Genomic DNA, 22662 nt, shown 5'->3' on the forward strand with positions numbered 1-22662 from the left:
ACCCTGAGGAGTGTTCAGTCTAAACTAACAGTCTGTCTCATTTTTTAAAGGTAAATTCTTTTTTTTTCTTTTTTTAAATTTTTTTTTCACTTTTATTTAATAAATATAAATTTCCAAAGTACCGCTTATGGATTACAATGGCTTTTTCCCCCCCATAACTTCTCTCCCACCCGCAACCTTCCCATCTCCCGCTCCCTCTCCCATTCCATTCACATCCAGATTCATTTTCAATTCTCTTTATATACAGGGGATCAATTTAGTATATATTAAGTAGAGATTTCAACAGTTTGCACCCACACAGAAACAGAAAGTGTAAAATACTGTTTGAATACTAGTTATAGCATTAATTCACATTGAACTACACATTAAGGACAGAGATCCTACATGAGGAGTAAGTGCACAGTGACTCCTGTTGTTGACTTAACAAATTGACACTCTTGTTTATGGTGTCAGTAATCTCCCTAGGCTCTTGTCATGAGTTGTCAAGGCCATGGAAGCCTTTTGAGTTTACCAATTCTGATCTTATTTAGACAAGGCCATAGTCAAAGTGGAGGTTCTCTCCTCCCTTCAGAGAAAGGTATAATAAGGTAAATTCTTTTGAAACTGTGTCCCATGATATTTTTTTTCATTTTTTTTAAGATTTATTTTTATTTATTTGAACAAGTTACAGAGAGAGAGATCTTCTATCTCCTGGTTCATTCCCCAAATGGCTGCAACGGCCAAGGCTGTGGTAGGTCGAAGTCAGTAACTAGGAGTTCCATCCAGGTCTCCCAAGTGGTTGCAGAGGCCCAAACACTTGGGCCATCTTCTGCTGCTTTCCCAGGTGCATTAACAAGGAGCCAGTTTGGAAGTGGAGCAAACAGACTGCACCCATATGGGATGCCAGTGCTGTAGATGGCAGTTTAACCTGCCACACCACAGCGCTGGCCCCCATGGTGTTTATTTTTAATGTAACATTTTATGTTACTGGCTTTTGCCTTTTTTTCTGGTTGGAGATCAAGTATGATATGGGCATGACTAAAAAGATACATGGACTGGAAGAGGATCAGCTGGGACTAGAACCCAGCATCCCATATGGGATGCCGGCACTGCAGGCGGAGGATTAACCAAGTGAGCCATGTGTTTTTTTTTTTTTTTTTTTAAACTTTTTTTTTGACAGGCAGAGTGGATAGTGAGAGAGAGAGACAGAGAGAAAGGTCTTCCTTTTTGCCGTTGGTTCACCCTCCAATGGCCGCTGCAGTTGGCGCATCTCGCTGATCCGAAGCCAGGAGCCAGGTGCTTCTCCTGGTCTCCCATGCGGGTGCAGGACCCAAGGACTTGGGCCATCCTCCACTGCCTTCCCGGGCCATAGCAGAGGGCTGGCCTGGAAGAGGGGCAACCGGGATAGAATCCGGCGCCTCAACCGGGACTAGAACCTGGTGTGCCGGCGCCGCAAAGCGGAGGATTAGCCTGTTAAGCCACAGCGCCGGCCGAGCCACGTGTTTTTAAAATAACTTTATTCACCGTTTCAGGAAAAGAAAATAGTATTTTCTTTAGATTTCATGTACATGGCTGGTCTCTGATTCAAATCCTTTATGTTTTGTTCACCTTATTGATACAAGCTTTTTTTTTTACAATGCATTTTTTGAGTTATAATTCACATTGTACTTACAGTGTTCTGTAACTACCACCCCTATGTAATTCCTGATTATTTTCACCATCCGCAGTTAGGCTGCATTTCCCCTTTCCACCGGTGCCTTGCAACTACTAATCAACTTGATGAATTTGCCTATTCGGGACACTCCACAGAAAAGTAATCGGATAGCACATGGTCTTTTGTGACCAGCTGCTTTCACTTAACACAATCTTTTTCATGTTCTTTCATATTGTAACACATATCAGTACTTACTTTTTGTTGCTGATTAATACTCCATTGTATACATACATTATATATGGTTTATATGATTATGAATTGATGGCATTTGAGTTGTTTCCATGTTTTGGTTATTATAAATAATGCTGTTTTGAGTATTTATGTGCGAGTTCTATGTAAGCATAATGTTTTAATTTCCCTTGGGTATATACATAGAATTGGAATTGCTGGGTCCAATAGTAACTGTATTTAACTCTTTGGAGACATTCCAGATGTTTTCCAAAGTGGCTACACCATTGTACATTTGCCTCAGTAGCATATGAGGGATCTCATTTCTCCATATTCTTGCCAACATCTGTTATTACCTAATTACAGCCATCCCTGTGGGTGTTAAGTAGTATTTTGTTGTGGTTATGATTTGTCTTTCCCTGATGACAAATGGCGTTGAGTGTCCTTTCATGTGCTTACTGGTCATTTATGTGTCATCTTTGGAGAAATAGAAATTCATATTCTTTGCCTATTTTTAAGTTATTTTTATTTTAGAGTTGTAGGAGTTTATATATATATATTCTAAATACAAGTTGCTTATCAGATAAATAAATATAATTTGTAAGTTTTCTTCTGTGGATTTTTCTTTTTCTACTTTGTTTATGATGTCCTTTGAAACACCTACATTTTTAAGTTTAATTAAATCTAGTTTATTTAGTTTTTTATTTGTAAAGATTTATTTATTTCTTTGAAAGTTTCAGGGACAGAGGAGGATTGAGAGAGATCATCCATTTATTGGTTCTACTCCCCAAATGCCTGTAATAGCTAGGGGTAGGCCAGGCCTAAGCCAGGAGCCAGAAATTCTGTTTAGGTCTCCTACATTAGTGTCAGGAACCCAAGTACTTGAACCATCACCTGCTGCCTCCCAGGGTTTGCATTAGCAGGAGACTGGATCGTGAATGGTAACTGACACTGAAAACAGGTACTTTGATAAGGGATTCAGATGTCCCAAGTGATAGCTTAACCTACTGTGCCACAGTGCCCACCTCTAGTTTTTTCTTTGGTTGTTTATAATTTGGTATCAAGTCTAAGAAACCATTGCCAAATCCAAGCTCACAAACATTTACTTTATTTCTTTTTAAGAATTTTGGGGGGCTGGTGTTGTGGTGTAGTGGGTAAAGATGCTGCCTGATGTGCTGGTATTCCTTATGGGCACTGGTTCGAGTCCCAGCTATTCTACTTCTGACCCAGCTCTCTGCTTATGGCTTGGGAAAGCAGTGGAAGATGGCCCAAGTGCTTGGGCCCCTGCACCCGTGCAAAGACCTGGAAGAAGCTCCTGGCTCCTGGTTTTGGATCAGCCCAGCTCTGGCCATTGTGGCCATTTGGGGAGAGAACCAACAGATGGAAGGCCTCTCACATTTTCTGCCTCTGCCTCTCTGTAACTCTGCCTTTCAAATAAATAAACATCTTAAAAGAATTTTGTAGTTTTAGCTTTTAACACTGTTAGCTATTTTATATGTGGTATGAGATAGAAGCCCAGCTTCATTCTTTTACATACGGATACCCAGTTGTCTATGACTTTTTATTAGACTATCCCTTCTTTTTTTGTTGTGGCATCATTGTTGACCATAAATGTAAACATTGATTTTCAGAGTTCCCAGTTGTATTTTATTGATCTGTATATCTGTATCACATTGTCTTGATTACTGTTAGTTTTACAGTTATAAAACTTAGAAGTGTGACTCTTCCAATTCTGTTCTTTTCAAGATTGTTTTGACTATTTTAGATCCCTTGCATTTCCACATGAATTTTAGAATTAAATTTTGATTTCTGCAAAAAGGCATGTGGGATTTGGTAGGTTGAATGAGGTCAATTTAAGGAGTATTGCCATTGTAACAGTATATATATTTTAAAGATTTATTGTTTATTTGAAAGAGTTAGGTAGAGAGAGAGAAGAGAGGAGAGAGGAGAGAGAGAGAGGGAGAGAGAGAGAGATCTTCCATCTGCTGATTCAGTTCCCAAATAGCTGCAGTGACTGGAGCTGAGCTGATCTGATGCTAGGAGCCAGGAGCTTCTTCCAGGTCTCACCTGTGGATACAGGGGCTCAAGGAGTTGGACCATCTTCTGCTGCTTTCCCAGGGAGCTGGATTGGAAGTAGAGCAGCCAGGACTTGGACCAGCACCCATATGGGATGCTGGTGCTGTAAGCCAGGGTTTTAACGCACTGTGCCATGGCGCCAGCCCCCATTGTAACAATATTAAGCCATCTGATTCTTTTTTTTTTTTTTTTTTTTTTGATAGGCAGAGTGGATAGTGAGAGAGAGAGAGACAGAATCCGGCGCCCCGACCGGGACTAGAACCCGGTGTGCCAGTGCCTATTGAGCCACGGTGCCGGCCAACCATCTGATTCTTGTACAAGGGGTGTTTCTTCATTTATTTATTAATTTCTAATTTTTCCATATGTTTTGTAGACCTTTAATGTATTGGTCTTCTATTTCTTTGGTTAAACTTATTCTTAACTATTGTTTTTTTTTTATTTTTGTTTTTATTTTTGAAATTTCTTTTTATTTAATTGGAAGGAAAGAAGGGAGGGAGGGGAGAAAGAGCAATCTTCGATTTTCTGGTTCACTCCCCAAATGGCCTCAAGAGCCAGGGCTGGGCCAGGCCTAAGCCCAAACCCAGGAGATCCACCCAGATATCCCATATGTGTGGCAGTGGTCCAAGTACTTGGGCCATCATCCACTGCTTTCCCAAGCACAATAGCAGGGAGCTAGATCAGAAGCAGTGTAGCCAGGATTTGAATTGGCCCTCTGATAAAGGATGCTGGTGTCACAAGCAATGGCTTAGATGGTTCATTTCCAATGTATAGAAATTAAATTTATTTTTGTGTATTGATCTTGTATCTTATAACCTAGTAACTTATGAATTGTTCTATTAATTTCTTAGTGATATACTTTAGGACTTTATATATATATATAAGATTGTATTGTCGCTAAGCTTTTTCCTTTCCATCCTAGATGCTTTGTAATTTTTTTTTTTTCTTTCCTAATATCTGCCTAGATTGCCCAGTATATTGCTTAGTAGAAGTATGAGATAGGCCTATTCCTATCTTTTTCTTAATTTTAGGGGTAAACTTTTAGGTTTTCATCATTGTGATATTAGCTTTGGAGTTTTCTGGATGTGCTTTGTCATGGTAAGGAAATTCTCTTTTATTTCTAGATCACATTAGATAGTTTTTCTTATGAAAAAATTTTGGATTTTGTTAAATGCATTTTTTTCTGTGTCTGTCCTTTATTTTATTAACATGGGCTATTACACTGATTGGTTTCAGATATTAAACCCATCTTGCTTTCCTGGGATCCTTGTTGTTTGTGATATATTATTCTTTTTATATTTTGCTTGCTTTGCTTTGCTGGTTTTTCTTGAATGATTTTTATGTCAGTATGTATGCAGAGTATTGATGTGTAGTTTTCTTTTCTCATGATGTTTATCTCATTTTGGTGTTAGGAGTATTGGCTTCAAACAATGAGTTGGAATTTTTGAAGGATTGGCATTAATTCTTTAAGACTAGTGGTATTTTTGTTTTTGTCTTTCAGGATTCTCCTTTTACAAATGCAGGAATGGGATCTAATCTAAATCTCTTAGGTGAAATTGAATGTGATGCCAGCATAATGGACGGGAAATCCTTAAATTTTGGAGCTGTTGGAGCATTGAGTGGTATGTGAACATCATAACATATTATCTCTAATCTTTGAAAAACTGTGTTTTACCATTTTATGACACAATAGGACATATGCCAGTCTTTTTCACCATTCTTGCTTGCAATAGTGTTGCAATCAAACATTTTTGTTCTTTCACTGAATTTAAAACTTAAAATCTTAGCTATGAACCGTTTAAATAAAAACATCAAAACATCTTATGTCCAAGTTTTTGATTTGAATATAATCATTCTTCTCCATTCCTTCAAGAGCTTATATACATTATAGACATGATTTAGTATATTTTATGATTCTAAAATATGCAAATAATATGTTTTTATCATAAAAAAGTTCACATATAAATAAATTGACCTTTGATTCCCCCGAACTTTCTCTCGTCCCCTTGTGATTTAATCAGCAAATATGCTGTGTGTCTATATTTTTATGTAATAGAGACAGTTTTATTTTGTGGATGTGGTTGCTCTTTTTCTTTTTTAAAATTTATTTGAAAGAGTTACAGAGAGAGGATGAGACAGAGAAAGACACAGATCTTCCATTTGCTGGTTCATTCCCCAAATGGCCACAACCTCCGGACCTGGGCTAATCTGAAGCCAGTTGGCAGGTCTCCTGTGTGGGTGCAGTGTTCCAAGTACTTGATCCATCTTCTGCCGCCCTCCTAGAACATCAGCAAAGAGCTTCATCAGAAGTGGAGCAGCCGGGACCCAAACTTGCACCCATATGGGATACTGGCACTGCAGGCAGCGGCTTTACCTCCTATGTCACAACATCTGCCCTCTCACTAATTTTTAGTATTGTTCTTAGTTTTAAAAAAATTAATCTCTTTAATATGTTTGTAGTGGTTTTTACTATTTTGAGTTTCCACAGTAACTATTGAGACTGAAAAACATTTTAATATACTTTTTGTCCATTTAGATGTCCTCATTATGAAGTGCACACTCACATCTTTTACATATTTTAATTGGATTATATTTTTTATTAATTTGTTAGAGAACCTTATGTATTTTAGGTATAAATTCTTTGCCAGATACCTCTCTTCTGGTCTGTGACTTGACTTTTTACTCTATTAATGTTGTCCTTTGAAGGACAGAAGTCTTTAATTATAATGAAGTTTAAGTTATTTACCTTTTCTTTTACAGTTAATTCCTTTTTTATTTTAGGAAGTTTTTGCCTACTCAAAGTTGTTATTGTTTAGTAATTTTATTGTTTTTACTCTTAATATTTAACTTTGTCACTTGGGTTAGATTAATTTTGTGTGTTTGAGGTAGAGGTCAGTATTTACTCTTTTCTTCATATGGACAGTCCAAGGGTTTCTTGCCCCTTACTGAAAGGACTGTCCTTTTCCTACAGAACTGTGTTGGTGAATCAGGTCAGTGGTTATGTAGTGGTTTGTTCCTCTGCTCTATTTTGGCCAGCCATGTAATATGAGTTGAAGATTATTTTTTTTTTTCTGTTCTTGAAAATGGCTTATATATGATGGGAATGATTTCTTTTTAACTGTTTGGAAGATTTCATTAATTATTCTTAATTAATGGAATTTTCTTTGTGAAAAGCTTAAAACATAGAATTTAATGTCTTTAATATTTATAAAATTATCCATAGTTTATTTTTGTTACATATTTTTTAAGGAATGTGTATTTCAAGTGGGTTGTTAAATTTATTTGTCTAGAGGCCGGCGCCACGGCTCACTTGGCTAATCCTCCGCCTGCGGCGCTGGTGCCCAGGGTTCTGGTCCTGGTTGGGGCGCGAGTTCTGTCCCAGTTGCTCCTCTTCCAGTCCAGCTCTCTGCTGTGGCCCAGGAAGGCAGTGGAGGATGGCCCAAGTGCTTGGGCCTGCACCCGCGTGGGAGACCAGGAGGGGGCGCCTGGCTTCTGGCTTCAGATCAGTGCAGTGTGCCAGCTGTAGCGGCCATTTGGGGTGTGAGCCAATGGTGTAGCTTATGATGTATTTCAGTAAGCATTTCAGGTGAACAACAGAACTTTTTTTTAAAAGAGTTTCTATTCTATAATTATTAGTTACAGACAAACCTCTTTGGGGCTTGTCTTTTAACTCTATTTATAATATTTTTTATCATATTGTAATTTTTATGTGTCAAACATACTTTCCCTTTTGTAGCTTTTGTATTTTACATTTTTTTTAAGTTTTTTTTTTTATTTGAAAGGCAGAGAGAGAGAGAGTTTTTCATCTGCTGTTTCACTCAAATGCCTGGAGTTGGGCCAATCCGAAGTCAGGAGCCAGGAGGTTCTTCCAGTTCTCCCATGCAGGTACAGGGGCCCAAGGACTTGGGTCGTCTTCCACTGCTTTCCCAGGCCATGGCAGAGAGCTGGATTGGAAGTGGACGGCCAGGCCTCAAGCTGGCACCCATGTGGGATGCCAGCATTGTAGGCGGTGGCTTTACCTGCTGTGCCACAGCACTGGCCCTGTATTTTTTTTCCTTTCTTAAAGTTTTTTCTCCTAAGAACCATCACCTGTATTTTCTTCTAATATGTGTATGATTTTTTTATGTGTATGATTTTTAAAATTTACCATTTGAATACATTACTTTTTCTGAAATGACTAAAACTTTGTCCCCACATATTTATTGAGTAACAATACTAATAACAAGTATAATCACCATCACTTATGGGATTACTATACCATACTAGACATTGTTCTATTCTGCAGTGCTTTATGTATATCAATCATTTAGTTATCACAGTAACCTTATGAGATCAATTCTTTTATCCCCACTTTACAGATGAGGAATTGGAGAAGTACACCGAGTTTAGTGAATTGTTCAAGGTTATTGTATAACACTAGGAGACAGAAACTTCACAGTAGTTTAGACAAGGGAAAGTTTAATATAAAGTATTATCATGCAAACCCATTTACAGGTATTCTTAGCCTAGACTGCATAAGAAGAATTGTATGTGGTGAAATGTTGGAACCATTCCTCTTTTGATCTCTGTTTGATGTTGAAAGGGTGAACTAATAGGCAATGTCAGTTTCTCTTTTCACATTCTTCCTTCTTGAGACTGTCAGTTTCAAGGATGCAAATTGCATTGCAAAGTCAAACTGACTTAAGAAACATTTGGGCCAGTGCACTGTTTACTTCCATGTGTTTGGAAGACACATTAAGGCACAGCATTTGAGAGCCCTTTGTATCATTGCTTTTACAAAGTGCCCCTAATCTTAGTTTGCTAGAAACGGTATGATGGAGTTTCTGTGCTGTTGCTGGGATTGGGAGAGATAAAACATGCCATTTCAAAAAAACAGTGTTATCATGTAGTTAAGAGAGAGTGTCTACGTAAAGATAGAAAAGAACTCAAAGTGTATCCTAGGATAGAAAGATAATGCTCAAAGAAATACGAACTTGAAAGTGGATTCAAACCTCATTGAAGATGTGATTGCAGCCTATTGTATAGCAGGAGAGTTGCTGGTTTCTCCACTGTAGTCATTGTTGTGAGCAAGACCAATCCTGTGAAGCGCAGGCAACTTCTGTGGGGTAGGTAGACACATTTCAAGAGATTGTGGAAAGTTTGGCTCACTAGACTGCCATCCCCATGGTATACTTGCTTTGAATGCCCTTGAGGTGGAGAAGGAGTAGTGATTGGTCACTGGACGCTGACTAGGGTAAGGTCTCCTTTCTTGTATTCTAAGCTTTGCTTTTATGGCCTGAATTAGGAGCTGGAAAAAACATGTGGTGGCCAAATGCTAGAGAAATCTGTACCCTGTGGACACTTAGCATTGGAGAGTATCATGTGGGCAAGATCATGGAGGCAAAATGGTGCTGTCCGGTGGCATAACAGCAGGGCATGTTTTCCACTGGAGTGTGTCCAAGTGCTTTTTGCTGATGACACTCACTGTTGTGCCAGCTGTCAAAGGAAATTTATGTAAAGTGCCCATATCCATTTTTGCAGATCAGGCAACACAGGGTGAATTCATAGCTGAGAAACAATAAATTGATTGCTGGTAAAGTTACAATGTAGTCTGATATGTATGCTTTTTACTTTGTGTTCTGTCTACCTAACATATTTAGTCTATCCTTTTCCCTCTGATTTGAAATACTATCTACATCATATATTAAATACCCCAAATCACATGTGCCTGTTTCTGAACTTTAGCTTAATCTATTTCATTGCTATATTTTTCTACTTTATATACAATCCACCCTCTCTCTCTGTTTTTTTTTTTTTTTTTTTTTAAAGATTGAGTTAGAGAGGCAGACGCAGAGAGAGAGGTCTCCCATCCGCTGCTTCACTTCTCAGATGACCATGATGGCCGGAGCTGCGCCAATCCGAAGCCAAGAGCCAGGAGCTTCCTCTGGGTCTCCCATGGAGGTGCAGGGGCCCAAGGACTTGGGCCATCTTCCACTGCTTTCCCAGGCCATAGCAGAGAGCTAGATTGGAAGTGGAGCAGCTGGGACTAGAACCTGTGCCCATATGGGATGTGGCACTGCAGGAAGCAGCCTTACCCGCTATGCCACAGTGCCGGCCCCAACACACACACACACACTCTCTCTCTCTCTCTTTCTTTCTTTCTTTCTTTTTTTTTTTTTTATAAAGATTTATTTATTTGAAGGGCAGAGTTACAGAGAGGAAGAGGCAGAGAGAAAAAGAGAGAGAGAGGTCTTCCATCCGCTGGTTCACTCCCTAGATGGCCGCGATGGCTGGAGCTGTGCCGATCTGAAGCCAGGAGTCAGAACCTTCTTCTAGGTCTCCCATGCAGGTGCAGGGGTCCAAGGACTTGGGCCGTCTTCCACTGCTTTCCCAGGCCATAGCAGAGAGCTAGATTGGAAGTGGAGCAGCTGGGACTTGAACCCACATCCATATTTGATACTGGCAAAGCAGGCAGTGTCTTTACCTGCTACTCCACAGCACCAGCCCCATCCAACACACTCTTTTAATCAGAATAGCTCCGCTCACTAGGCTAATCCTCTGCCTGCGGCGCCGGCACACCGGGTTCTAGTCCCAGTCGGGGCACTGGATTCTGTCCCGGTTGCTCCTTTTCCTGTTCAGCTCTCTGTTGTGGCCTGGGAGTTCAGTGGAGGATGGCCCAAGTTCTTGGGCTCTGCACCCGCATGGGAGACCAGGAGGAAGCACCTGGCTCCTGGCTTCAGATCAGCGCGGTACGCCGGCTGCAGCGTGCCAGCCACAGCAACCACTGGGGGGTGAACCAACGGAAAAAGGAAGGCCTTTCTCTCTGTCTGTCTCTCTCTCACTGTCCACTCTGCCTGTCCAAAAAAAAAAAAAAAAAAAAGGTATTATTGGATGAATATCTTTTCAATTTTCTTTCAGTTATCTTCTTGTGGATAAGAGTTAGCTTGTCTGGGGTCGGCACAGTGGTGTAGTCTGTGATGCCAGAATCCCATATAGGAGCTAGTTTGAGTCCCAGCTGCTCCTCTTCCATTCAGCTCTCTGCTATGGCCTAGGAAAGTAGTTGAAGATGGGCCTCTGCACTTGCATGGGAGACCTGGAAGAGGCTCCTGGCTTCGGATTGGTGCAGCTCCAGCCATCACAGTCATCTGGGAAGTGAACCCTCTGATGGAAGATCCGCCCACCCCTGTGTGTGTGTGTCCCCGCCTCTGCCTCTCTGTAACTCTGCCTTTCAAATAAATAAATGAAATCTTAAAAAAAAAAAAAAGAAGAAAGCGACTGAAATATTTGAAACAGAAGAGCTACATCTAACACTTTATTTTATTTTATTTTTTTAGAAGTGTTAGCTTGTCCAAATTAATAGAAATTGTTTTGAAGTTTTGGTAGAAAATTTATAGATTAGAATTTACAAGTTAATTTGACAATTACTGAATCATCATATCCAGAAATATATTTTCAAAATTAGTATAGAGATATGATCACCAGATCTGATCTCTATTTTCCTTTCTTTGACATTTTGTCCTTTTTTAAAATGGCATAATATTTTTGTGTTTACCCAAATTTCTATAATTCATTTTATTTTTATTCAATCAGGCAGCCTCAATTTAAGTTTCTGTAGTTTGTGTAATTCTGCTGCTGATTTTTTTTGATGATGATAGTGTCCTGACAAATATCCACAGATAAGTGGTTAAGGGTATGTTCTTTGCCTTTAGCTATTTCCAAGTTAAAATCTTAGATCTGTAATATAGCATAGGCAGATATTTCCTCATTAATAAGATGGAATTAATAAATACAGCAATATGATAAAGTTGAGGCATCTGGTGAGTCATCTGATACATTTAAGTTTGGCAGTGGGTCTAGTCTATATTAGGTACTAGGTTACTTTCATTGCATTTCATCACTGTCATCTCTCCTCCTTGTTGTAGTCATATTTGCCATTGTTATTATCATCTTGATGGTGTTTATCACACTAGTGCTAGCCTGTTGTTATTCCCAGGTGAGCACTATCATCTCACTTTTACATATTGTTTTGCTTGCTGGAAACAATCTGAACAGTTTCAGTTTACAATCTTATCTGTGAGGACTTCAAAAAGTTCATGGAAAATATGTGTTATGAAAAAACTGTGCATAGATTTCAAGATTTTTTTTGTACCAAAATAAACCTGTTTTAATTCCAGCTTTCCATTAACTTTTTGAAGTGTGTTTGTATGTGAATTCTTCTTCCTACCCTTAAACAGTTTGAAGGACTTTCTTTCCATTCAATCTCTCTCAGAAAATTTTAAAGATTTGGCTTATCTACCCTCATGAATTTTTCTTTCCAAGATAAAATTGAAGCTATTTATAATTAGGTTTATTCTTTAAAGGAAATTCATGGCTTTGTGGTCAGTAAATGCCTGGAACATTTATTTAGTTTTGATAGTAGAAGAGTGCCAGATTTGCTTTTCATTTTTTTCTATTCTGTTCTGAAATCCCTTAAAAAGAAACCTAACTTAAATATGTAGTAGTTCAAATTCATTCTTTGCTGTTACAGCACATGATGTGAGAATATATATTTTATATTTATTCCTTTCTTGCATCTACTAAATATTCATATATTATTTTGATTTGACTCTTATTCATGATAAATAAGGGTTTCATTATTATATTTGATATCTTGAAACAGAAGAATTTCCTGAAACAACCACAAAACCATTGAGGAAACTTGAAGACAGTTCTGACTTCTTTTTCTGCCAATTTCATTTCGCAGGAATCAAGAACCCAGTCTCGGTTGCAAACAGACTCTTGTGTGAAGGGCAGAAGGGCAAGCTCTCGGCTGGCAGAATTCCTCCTTGGTAACCACTTTCTTCTTCCCAAGTTTTCGCTGGGTCTTTGGTATTTAGTGCATGCAGTATTTGAAGGCTGTTTTTGTCCACAGAAAGCTGATGCTTTGGAATACAATAGTAATAGCAAGGCTTTGAGAGGAAGACACACTTTGTTCTGTGATCTTGAAATACTTTGAAAACTTGATAAAATTCCAGAGGGGAATAGAATATTATGAATTAAAGCAGAGAAGAGCAGAGTTAATTTTTGGTTGTATAGTTGATTATAGAGTTATTTTTACTGTTACTAAGTGCTCATTTGAGTCATCTTGTTATGAAACTTTAAAACTATCTTGATGATTGGAGTCTAGAGTCTATGAAGTAATTTTTAATTTAATTTTGCGAAGTTTTTTTTTTTTTTTTTTAAGGATTTATTTGAAAGGTAGAGTGACAAAGAGGAAGAGACAGAGAGAAAGAGATCTTCCATTTGCTGCTTCATACCCCAAATGGTCTCAAGAGCTGGGGCTGGCCAGGCTGAAGCCAGGAACTAGAAATTCCATCTGGGTCTCCCATGTGGGTGGTAGGGGTCCAAGGACTTAGATCATCTTCTGCTTCATCCTTAGGCACATTAGCAGGGAGCTGGATTGGAAGTAAAGCAACTGGGATTCAAACTGGCACTGCAGTATGGGATGCTGGTATCATAAGTGGCAGCTTAACTTGCTGTACAGCAGTGCTGGCTCCCAGTTCCAATAGCTAACAATGTTTTTTCTTTCGTGTATCTCAAGCATCTTGACTTTTCCCTATAGTATTTTAGTATAGTATTCCCTATAGTATTTCCCTATAGTATTTTAAAGCAAATCTCCTACATTGTATTTCACCGTTAAGCAGTTTTATAAATACCTGTCTTTGCAGAACATAGCCACCATTCTGCTAGATACCTAATCATATTAATACATATATCTTTTTTAAAAAATATTTATTTATTTTACTTGAAAGTCACAGTTACACAGAGAGAGGAGAGGCAAAGAGAGAGATAGAGAGGTCCTCCATCTGTTGGTGCACTCCCTAGATGGCCGCGATGGCTGGAGCTGTGCTGATCCAAAGACAGGAGCTAGGAGCTTCTTCTGGGTCTTCCACGTGGGTGCAGGAGCCCAAGGACTTGGGCCATCTTGTACTGCTTTCCCAGGCCATAGCAGAGAGCTGGATCGGAAGTGGAGCAGCCGGGTCTCAAACCAGTGCCCATATGGGATGCCGGCACCGCAGATGGCGGCTTTACCTGCTATGCCACAGCTCCAGCCCCAGTACATATGTCTTAATACCGTCTCATATTATTCTGTGCTTAGCATGCCTGACCGTGAAAGTGTGTTAGTGTTCTGTGTTGAAAGTTGTGACTTTGACACTTCTGAAGTCTTATAAAAATTAATGAGATCTTAAAAAAAAAATCTTAAAATCTGTTACCCAAATATATTCAAAGTTTCCTTTTAATCACATACATTCCAATTGTTTAATTGTGGTACTAAAGGGTTAATTATAAAATGTTTCTCAAGGAAATAGTGATTTTTATTATTATATGGTTTGATAAAGCAAGAGGAAGAGGTAGAAAATCTGATTTTTTTTTTAATGATTTAGTATTTATGTATTTAGAGGTCAGAGTAGCAGAGAGAGGGAGAGATCTTCCATCTGTTGGTTTACTCCCTAAATGGAAACAAGAGCTAGGGTTGGGTCAGACTGAAGCCAGGAGCCCAGAACTCCATCTGGTCTCCTCTCTGGGTGGCAGGGAAACACATACTTGGATCATCATCCTCTGATTTCCCAGGCATATGAGCAGGAAGCTGGATTGGAAGTGGAATTGCTGGGATTCAAACCAGGACTTTGATGTGGGAGTCCAAAGCAATGGCTTAACCTCCTGTGCCACAACACTCACCTCAAACTCTGATTTCTTGAGATCAGTTCTAATATGAGGGCACCCGAAAGTTTGTGGAAAAAATGGAGTTAAAACGTAAGTTTATCTTGGTGCAAAACATTTATTTTTAAATATTTATTTGAAAGAACTGGGGGTGGGAAACAGAAATTTTCCATCTATTGGTTAACTCCCCAAGTGACTGCAATAGCCAGGGCTAGGCCAGACCGAAGTCAGAAGCCAGGAGCTTCCTCCGTGTCTCCCATGTGGGTACAGGGGCTCAAGCACTTGGGCCACCCTGTGCTGCTTTCCCAGGTACATTAGAGGAGAGCTGGATTGGAAGTGGAGCAGTCGGGACTCAAATTGGCACCCATATAGGATGCTGGTGTTGCAGGTGGCAGCTTTACCCACTATGCCACAGTGCTTGTCACAGTGCAAAATATTTTGAAATTGATACATACAAGTGGTGTTCAGAAAGGGTATGGAAAACACAAATTTTTGTGTACCAAAATAAGCCTATTTTTTAATTCCATTTTTATGAAACCTTTCAAAAGTACAGTCAGATATGTTTGATATCAGTAGGTTTCATTATAATTTTGGAAGTGAGAAAAGTACTTTAAGATATCTTATATTTACTTTTTTCGTAATTTTTTTTAAACACATGCTTTGGGTCTAACTGCTAGGAAGTCTGTCAACCCAAATGTTGCTAAGTGTTTATTCAGTGGGTACATCCATCTGTATCTTCTTAGGAAAGTAATAGTTGTAAGGTCATTGTTTCTGTATTTTCCTCAATGTGCTTTTGAATTTGACTATGTTGTTTTACCCATATTTCCCATTTTATATAGAACATAGGACTAACTGAGTGGTAGAAGACAGGTACTCAACAGGGAAGAAAAGGTACACAGTTGTTTTAGCTGACAAAAAAAATACAGCATAAATATTGTAAAAAGTATTTTGAAGTTCACTTACATATCTACCATAATGCTTTTCCCTACACTCCTCATGGCATTTACCAAACAAATTCTCAAATTTATATTAAACAGCAAGTGTATAAGAATAGCCAAGACAATTTTAAAACGTATCAAAGAGTTAGACTTATCTAGTAGAGAGCATACCTTTTTTTCAGGCATGCTTCTGAGATACTGCATGCTTTGTTCCAGATCCTGACAATATAGTGAAAATTGCAGTAAAGTAAGTCACACATCTCTCTAGTTTCTCAGTGCATATAAATGTTGTGTTTATAATATACTGCAGTCTAATAAGTGCAATAACATATCTAATAAAACAAATGCTTTATTGCTAATAAATGCCAATGGTCATTTGAGCTGTTAGAAAATGGCTTGCTTGATGCAGGGTTGCCCTAACCAAACTTTTTTTTTTTTTTTTTTTTTTTAATTTATTTGTTTCTTTGAGAGGCTGTTACACACAGAGATAGAGAAAGGTACACAGAAAGATCTTCCATCAGCTAGTACATTCCCCAAATGGCCGCTGAACAGCCAGGTCTGGGACAGACTGAAACCGGGAGCCAGGAACTCCATCCTGCTCTCCCACATGGTGACAGGGACAAGAGTACCTGGACCATCTTCTGTTGCCTTCCCAGACACATTAGCAGGGAACCAAATCAGAAGTGGAGCAGCCAGGATGTGAACCTGTGCTCTTATGGTGTTACAGGCAGCATCTTTACCCACTGTTCCACAATGAGGCCCCTGCCACAAACCTTTAATTTGTAAAAAACACAGTATCTCGGATTTATATTGAAGTGAAGCAAATAAAATAAGGTATGCCTTTAGTGTACTGTAATAATTAAAACAGTTTATATCAGGATAGCTTAAAAAGATTAGTAGGCAGAACATATGATAACAGTATCATCTCAAATCATTGTGAGAAAGAAGGATCGGCCTAGCTCTGGCCCTTGCAGCCATTGGGGAGTGAACCAGCACGTGGAAGCCCCCCCGCCCCCCCCCCCCCGCTTCCCCTTGCCTCTGCATCTCTGTAACTCTGCCTTTCAAATAAATAAATCAATCTAAAAAAAACCAAACAAACAAACAAACAAAAAAAAAAAAAAGAAAAAAGGAGGTTATGTTAATGAGAATGAGGTAGCAAAAATCTTAAGGCAAAAAATGGGGGAGGGTATTACTGTGCTGTGGCAAAGCAGGTAAAGCTGCTGCCTGTAATGCCAGAATCCCATATGGGCTCCAGATTGAGCACCAGGTACTCTGCTTCCAATCAAGCTCTCTGCTGATATGTCTGGGGAAGCAGTGGAAGATGGCCCAAGTCCTTGTGTGGATGAAACTTCTGGCTCCTGGCTTTGGCCCGGCCAGCCCTGGCTTTTGTGGCCATTTGTTGAGTGAACCAATTGATAAGAGAGCTTTTTCTCTGCCACTCAAATAAATAAAATTAAAAAGAGGTATTCTAAATTTTAAAAAGTGATAAAAGATACATATAGTTTATGGAAAAGAAAGTAATTGGAGCATATAAATACATGAAAATGTGCCCATCATAATTTTGATCAAGGAATTATGTTAAGACATTTTTGCCTTATTGATATAGCAAAATTAACAAGGACCAATAATATTTAATATTCTTGAGGGTACAGCAAAACAGATTTTTTTCTTCTAATGGTGGGAATATGAACAAATACAGCCTGCTGATACTTTTTGGTATAATTTTTTAATGTAAAAATTGAAAACATGCATTTTGTGTATCCTAGCAAGACTGTCTTTTTAAACATTTTATTTAATTTTTTAAGATTATTTATTTGAAAGGCAGAGTTACAGAGAGGCAGAGGCAGTGAGAGAGAGAGAGAGGTCTTCCATCCTCTGGTTCACTCCCCCGATGGCTGTAACAGTTGGAGCTGTGCTGATCCTGAAGCAGGAGCCAGGAGCTTCTTCTGGGTCTCCCACAGAGGTGCAGGGGCCCAAAGGACTTGGGCCATCTTGTATTGCTTTCCTAGGCCATAGCAGAGAGCTGGATCGGAAATGGAGCAGCCAGGACTTGAACCAGTGCCTATATGGAATGCTGGCAGTGCAGGCAGTGGTTTTACCTGCTGCACCACAGCCCCAGTCCCTAGCAAGTCTATCTTAAGAAAAAAGACCCATACATGTATATAGAAGGTTTGTGCAGCACATGGTCATGGCAGTGCTCCTTACAGGGTATAAAACTATAAAAACAAATGCCCTCCAGTGGCTAAATAAACCGTTTTCTAGTCTTATTGTTCAATACCCTGTGGGATTAAAAAAAAAACAACAACATATACTTTTGTATGTAACAGTGTAGATAATAATGTACTTGGCTACCATAACAAATTAAGGTAGATAGGGTGACTTAAATAACATAATTTATCTCTCATAGTTTTAGAGGTTGAGAAGTCTGAGATTGGAGTTCTAGCCTGTTTGGCTTCTTATAAGGGGCAGAATGGTTGCTTCTTCCTTGAGTCCTCACATTGCCGGTAGAAGTGAAAGAGCTGAGACATGGAGATGAGGGAAGGAGGGAGGGAGACAGGGAGATAGAGAGAAAGAGAGAAATAGATAGAGATGTCTCTTTTTACACACCAATCCCATCATGAGAGCCCTACGTTCATGATCTCTTCTAACTTTACTTTCCAAAGAAACTGTCTCTGCATGTCAAATTGGAGGCTAGGGTTTTAGCATATGAAGTTTTGAGTGTATACATTTCAATTCTTAGCAGATCTTCACATAATAGATTAAAAAATCAATTTGCTGGTGGTATGTTCGGTTTAATGTATATTTTCTTAAAAATAAGAATGTAACATGATGCACACCTGTTTTCCTACCACCCAGGTTAATAAATAAAGCATCACTAAAACATTGGAAGCTGCCTAGACTGAACCCTTTCTAATGAAGTCCTTGCCCTTCCAATGCCCTATATTCTCACCTTGACCCCTCTCTGCTCCACATTTAGGTAACAATTATGACTTAGAACCTCTCTCCTTCCCATAGATTCCTTTATGCTATTACAATATATATAATATTCTGCTTTTCTAAGGCTATGAAAATATATACATTGATGTACAAGAACTATTTGCAAAGAAGATACCAAACTCATCTTAAAGGAGGCTGAGAGATGGATCAAGATGAAGCAATTGTCAAAGGGAACATGTGCAATATCTTACTATTTTTATAAGGAGAAAATGTATGGGAAATAGTGAGGGCTACCTCTTCACTGATGTCATATAGTAATGCTAGTCTGTGACTAGCTATCTGATTTTTCTCATACACATAGTTCTTCAACTTTATTCTTTGTTTTCAAAATTGCTTTGAAATATTTCCATATGAATTTTAGAATTAGCTTAGGCGTTTTGGTAGACAGCTTGCTTGAATTTTGATTAGGATTGCTGTATATCCATTTTTTTTTTAAGGACTACATCAAACTTTCTTAATGGTATTTTATGGTTTCCAGTGTATAGGTCTTACACAACTATTACCGTATGTATTCCTAGGTCTTGTTTTTTTTTGGTGCTATAGTCAGTGGTATGGTATATTTAAACATGTTAATTTCCAAGTTTATGTTGCTAGCACATAGAAATGTGAGTAATTTTTTTGTTTTGGTAGTCCGTTCTCAAGATTTTTTTTTAATTCTTTCCAATATGGATTTTTTTACTCCCCTCCCCTCCCCTCCCTCCTTCCCTCCCTCCTTCCTTCCCTCCCTCCCTCCCTCCCTCCCTCCCTCCTTCCCTCCTTCCCTCCTTCCTTCCTTCCTTCCTTCCTTCCTTCCTTCCTTCCTTCCTTTTCTTTCTGTCTTATTGCATTGGCTATAAGCTACAAGGAATGAAGTATGAAAGTGTACATCTTTGAGTTGTTTGTGACCTTAGGGGAGAAATATTTGGTTAATCTTAAGTGTGCTGGTTGCTGTAAATTTATGACAGGTACTCTTTATCATGTTGAAAAAGTTTCTTCTTTTCCTAGTATGCTGAAGATTTTTAATATGAAATTTTTTTTTTTTGACAGGCAGAGTGGACAGTGAGAGAGAGAGACAGAGAGAAAGGTCTTCCTTTGCCTTTGGTTCACCCTCCAATGGCCGCCGCGGTAGGCACTCTGCGGCCGGTGCACCGCGCTGATCCAATGACAGGAGCCAGGTGTTTCTCCTGGTCTCCCATGGGGTGCAGGGCTCAAGCACTTGGGCCATCCTCCACTGCACTCCCTGGCCACAGCAGAGAGCTGGCCTGGAAGAGGGGCAACCGGGACAGAATCCAGTGCCCCGACCGGGACTAGAACCCGGTGTGCCGGCGCCGCAAGGCGGAGGATTAGCCTATTGAGCTGCGGCGCTGGCCTTAATATGAATTGGTGTTGTACTTTGTCACATGCTTTTATACATCTGTTGATAAGATCTTAGAGTTTCCCTTACATTTAGTCAGTTAATAGAGTGATTGATTTTTGACTATTAAAGGAGCACTGTATTCCTGAAATAAATTCTAGTTGGTTGTAATATATTATCCTTTTTATATATTGTTAGCTTCCATTTGTTAATATTTTATAAATAATTTTACATCTATAATTCTAAGGTGATACTGGTTTATGAATTTCTTATAATGTCTTAGGTTTTAGTTTATTGGATTTGTAGGGATTTGTTCATTGGATTTGTAGGGGTATAAAATTCGGCAAATTTTGGCTATTATTTCTTCAGATATTTTTTCTGACTCCCCCTTCTCCCCTCTCTGCTATCCTTCTGAGCTTTAATTATTCATTGTGTTTTTAGCCTCTTATAGTAGTCCTGAAAATCATTGGTGGTTTACTTACTTTCTTTATTCTTGTTTCATTTAGAATAATTTTCATTGTTGTGGTTGCAAGTTCCCTAGTTATTTTTCTACGGTGTCTTATTACCTAATGATCCTATCCAGTTTATTTTTCATTTCTGAAATTGTAATTTTAATCTCCAGGAGTTTGAAAATGTCTTCCATGTATTTACTTGCCATGTTTAATCTTTTCTATAGCTTTTTGAACATGTGCATAGAGTTACAACAACTGCTTCAGTATCTTCATTTACTAATTCTATCATCTTTGTTATTTTTGGGTTGTTGTCATAAGTTATTTTTCTCATTATAGGTTCTATTTTCCTGCTTTTTGCATGCTTAGTAATGTTTTATTGGATTTCAGACATTTTGCATTTTGCCTTTTTTGGTGCTGTATATTTTTGTAGTTTATCAAATATTCTTGAACTTTATCCTAGGATGTGGTTAACTCATTTAAAAACTATTTGATTCTTTCTGGTTTTATTTTAAGCTTTGAGACTGGAGATGCATTTGGCCTTGAGCTAATTTTGCCTTGCTATTGAGGTAAAACCTTTTGGATTACTCTAACAGATGTACCCAGTGTGTGTCTTTTTACCTTGGCTGGGGATAGCAGGAGCTGTTCCTGGCCCTGTCTGTACTTGAAGATTGTTTCCTTTAGAACTTTCAGCTTATTCATTCCAATGCTTTGAGAAATTTCCTCTTAAACTTGCACGGATCTCTACTCAGTTGAAGACCAGAGGAGTACTGTCTACAGATTTCTGGAGTCCTTTCTGTTTGTAACTCTCTCCTCTCTGGTATTTTTTTTTTAAAGATTTATTTTGTTTATTTGAAAGTTGGAGTTAGAGAAGAAGAGAAGGAGAGAGAAAGAGAGAGATATCTTCCATCACTGGCTCACTCCCCAAGTGGCCCATATGGCTGGGGCCAGGCCATGCCGTACCAGGAGCCAGGAGCTTCTTCTGGGTTTCCCATGTGGGTACAGAGGCCCAAGTACTTGGGCCGTCTTCTGCTGCTTTCCCAGGTGCATTAGCAAGGAGCTGGATCGGAAGTAGAGTAGCTGATTCTTGAAATGGCTCCCATATGGGGTGCAGGCATTGCAGGCATTGCAGGCATTTACTCCCTGTGTCCAAACTCTTGTCCCTGATCTGGTACTTTTCTTGTGAACTTTGGCGTCTCTGGATGCCTAGGTTTGTTTCTTTTTCTTTCTTTACTTTTTTTTTTTTTTTTTTTTTTTTTTTTTGACAGGCAGAGTGGACAGTGAGAGAGAGAGACAGAGAGAAAGGTCTTCCTTTGCCTTTGGTTCACCCTCCAATGGCCGCCGCGGTAGGCGCATCGCGCTGATCCGAAGCCAGGAGCCAGGTACTTCTCCTGGTCTCCCATGTGGGTGCAGGGCCCAAGGATTTGGGCCATCCTCCACTGTACTCCCGGGCCACAGCAAAGAGCTGGACGGGAAAAGGAGCAACCGGGACAGAATCTGGCACCCCAACCAGGACTAGAACCCGGTGTGCCGGCGCCACAGGTGGAGGATTAGCCTATTGAGCCATGGCGCCAGCCAAGGTTTGTTTCTTCAATTCAGAGAGACTGCTGGGCTCTTGTGCTGGGTCTTTTTAGAAACTATTTAGGTGGTAATGAGTAATAATTGCAGTAAAACAATCAGTTGTAGCATTTATGTTGTCCCTTTCTCTCAAGGATTACTGTTCTATATTGCCTGAAGTCTAATATTTAATTGTTGCTTTCTGTATTTTGTCTTTTTTTTTTTTTTTTCCTTTTTTCCATTTGGGCAAGAGGATAAATTTGCTCCCTGCTACTCTATCTCATCTTTTTTTTTTTTTTGACAGGCAGAGTGGACTGTGAGAGAGAGAGACAGAGAGAAAGGTCTTCCTTTGCCTTTGGTTCACCCTCCAATGGCCGCCGTGGCTGGCGTGCTGCGGCTGGTGCACCGCGCTGATCCAATGGCAGGAGCCAGGTGTTTATCCTGGTCTCCCATGGGGTGCAGGGCCCAAGCACTTGGGCCATCCTCCACTGCACTCCCTGGCCACAGCAGAGAGCTGGCCTGGAAGAGGGGCAACCGGGACAGGATCGGTGCCCCGACCGGGACTAGAACCCGGTGTGCCGGCGCCGTAAGGCGGAGGATTAGCCTAGTGAGCCGCGGTGCCGGCTATCTATCTCATCTTGAAGTAGAAATCTCTCACTTACTTGGAATTTCACTATAAAAATGTAGTAGTTTACAAAAAAAAAAAAAAAAAGAAATTATGGGATAGGCATTTGGGGTAGCCTGCTTTTTTAAGGGCACTGATTCCATTTAGTA

General features: G+C 39.4%; 1 protein-coding gene across 7 annotated transcripts in view; it reads left to right on the top strand.

Moving 5' to 3' along the window:
- TASP1 (taspase 1) overlaps positions 1-22662 on the top strand; it is a 274377-nt gene that overhangs the window by 52025 nt on the left and 199690 nt on the right. For all 7 annotated transcript variants that reach the window (XM_062203858.1, XM_062203863.1, XM_062203859.1 and 4 more), the window contains 2 exons: positions 5436-5556; positions 12657-12741. In XM_062203858.1, the coding sequence (XP_062059842.1) occupies positions 5436-5556; positions 12657-12741 (206 nt within the window). The remainder of the gene's footprint in view (positions 1-5435; positions 5557-12656; positions 12742-22662) is intronic.

The sequence above is a fragment of the Lepus europaeus genome, chromosome 10 (assembly GCF_033115175.1).
Source record: "Lepus europaeus isolate LE1 chromosome 10, mLepTim1.pri, whole genome shotgun sequence".
Lineage (NCBI taxonomy): Eukaryota > Metazoa > Chordata > Mammalia > Lagomorpha > Leporidae > Lepus > Lepus europaeus.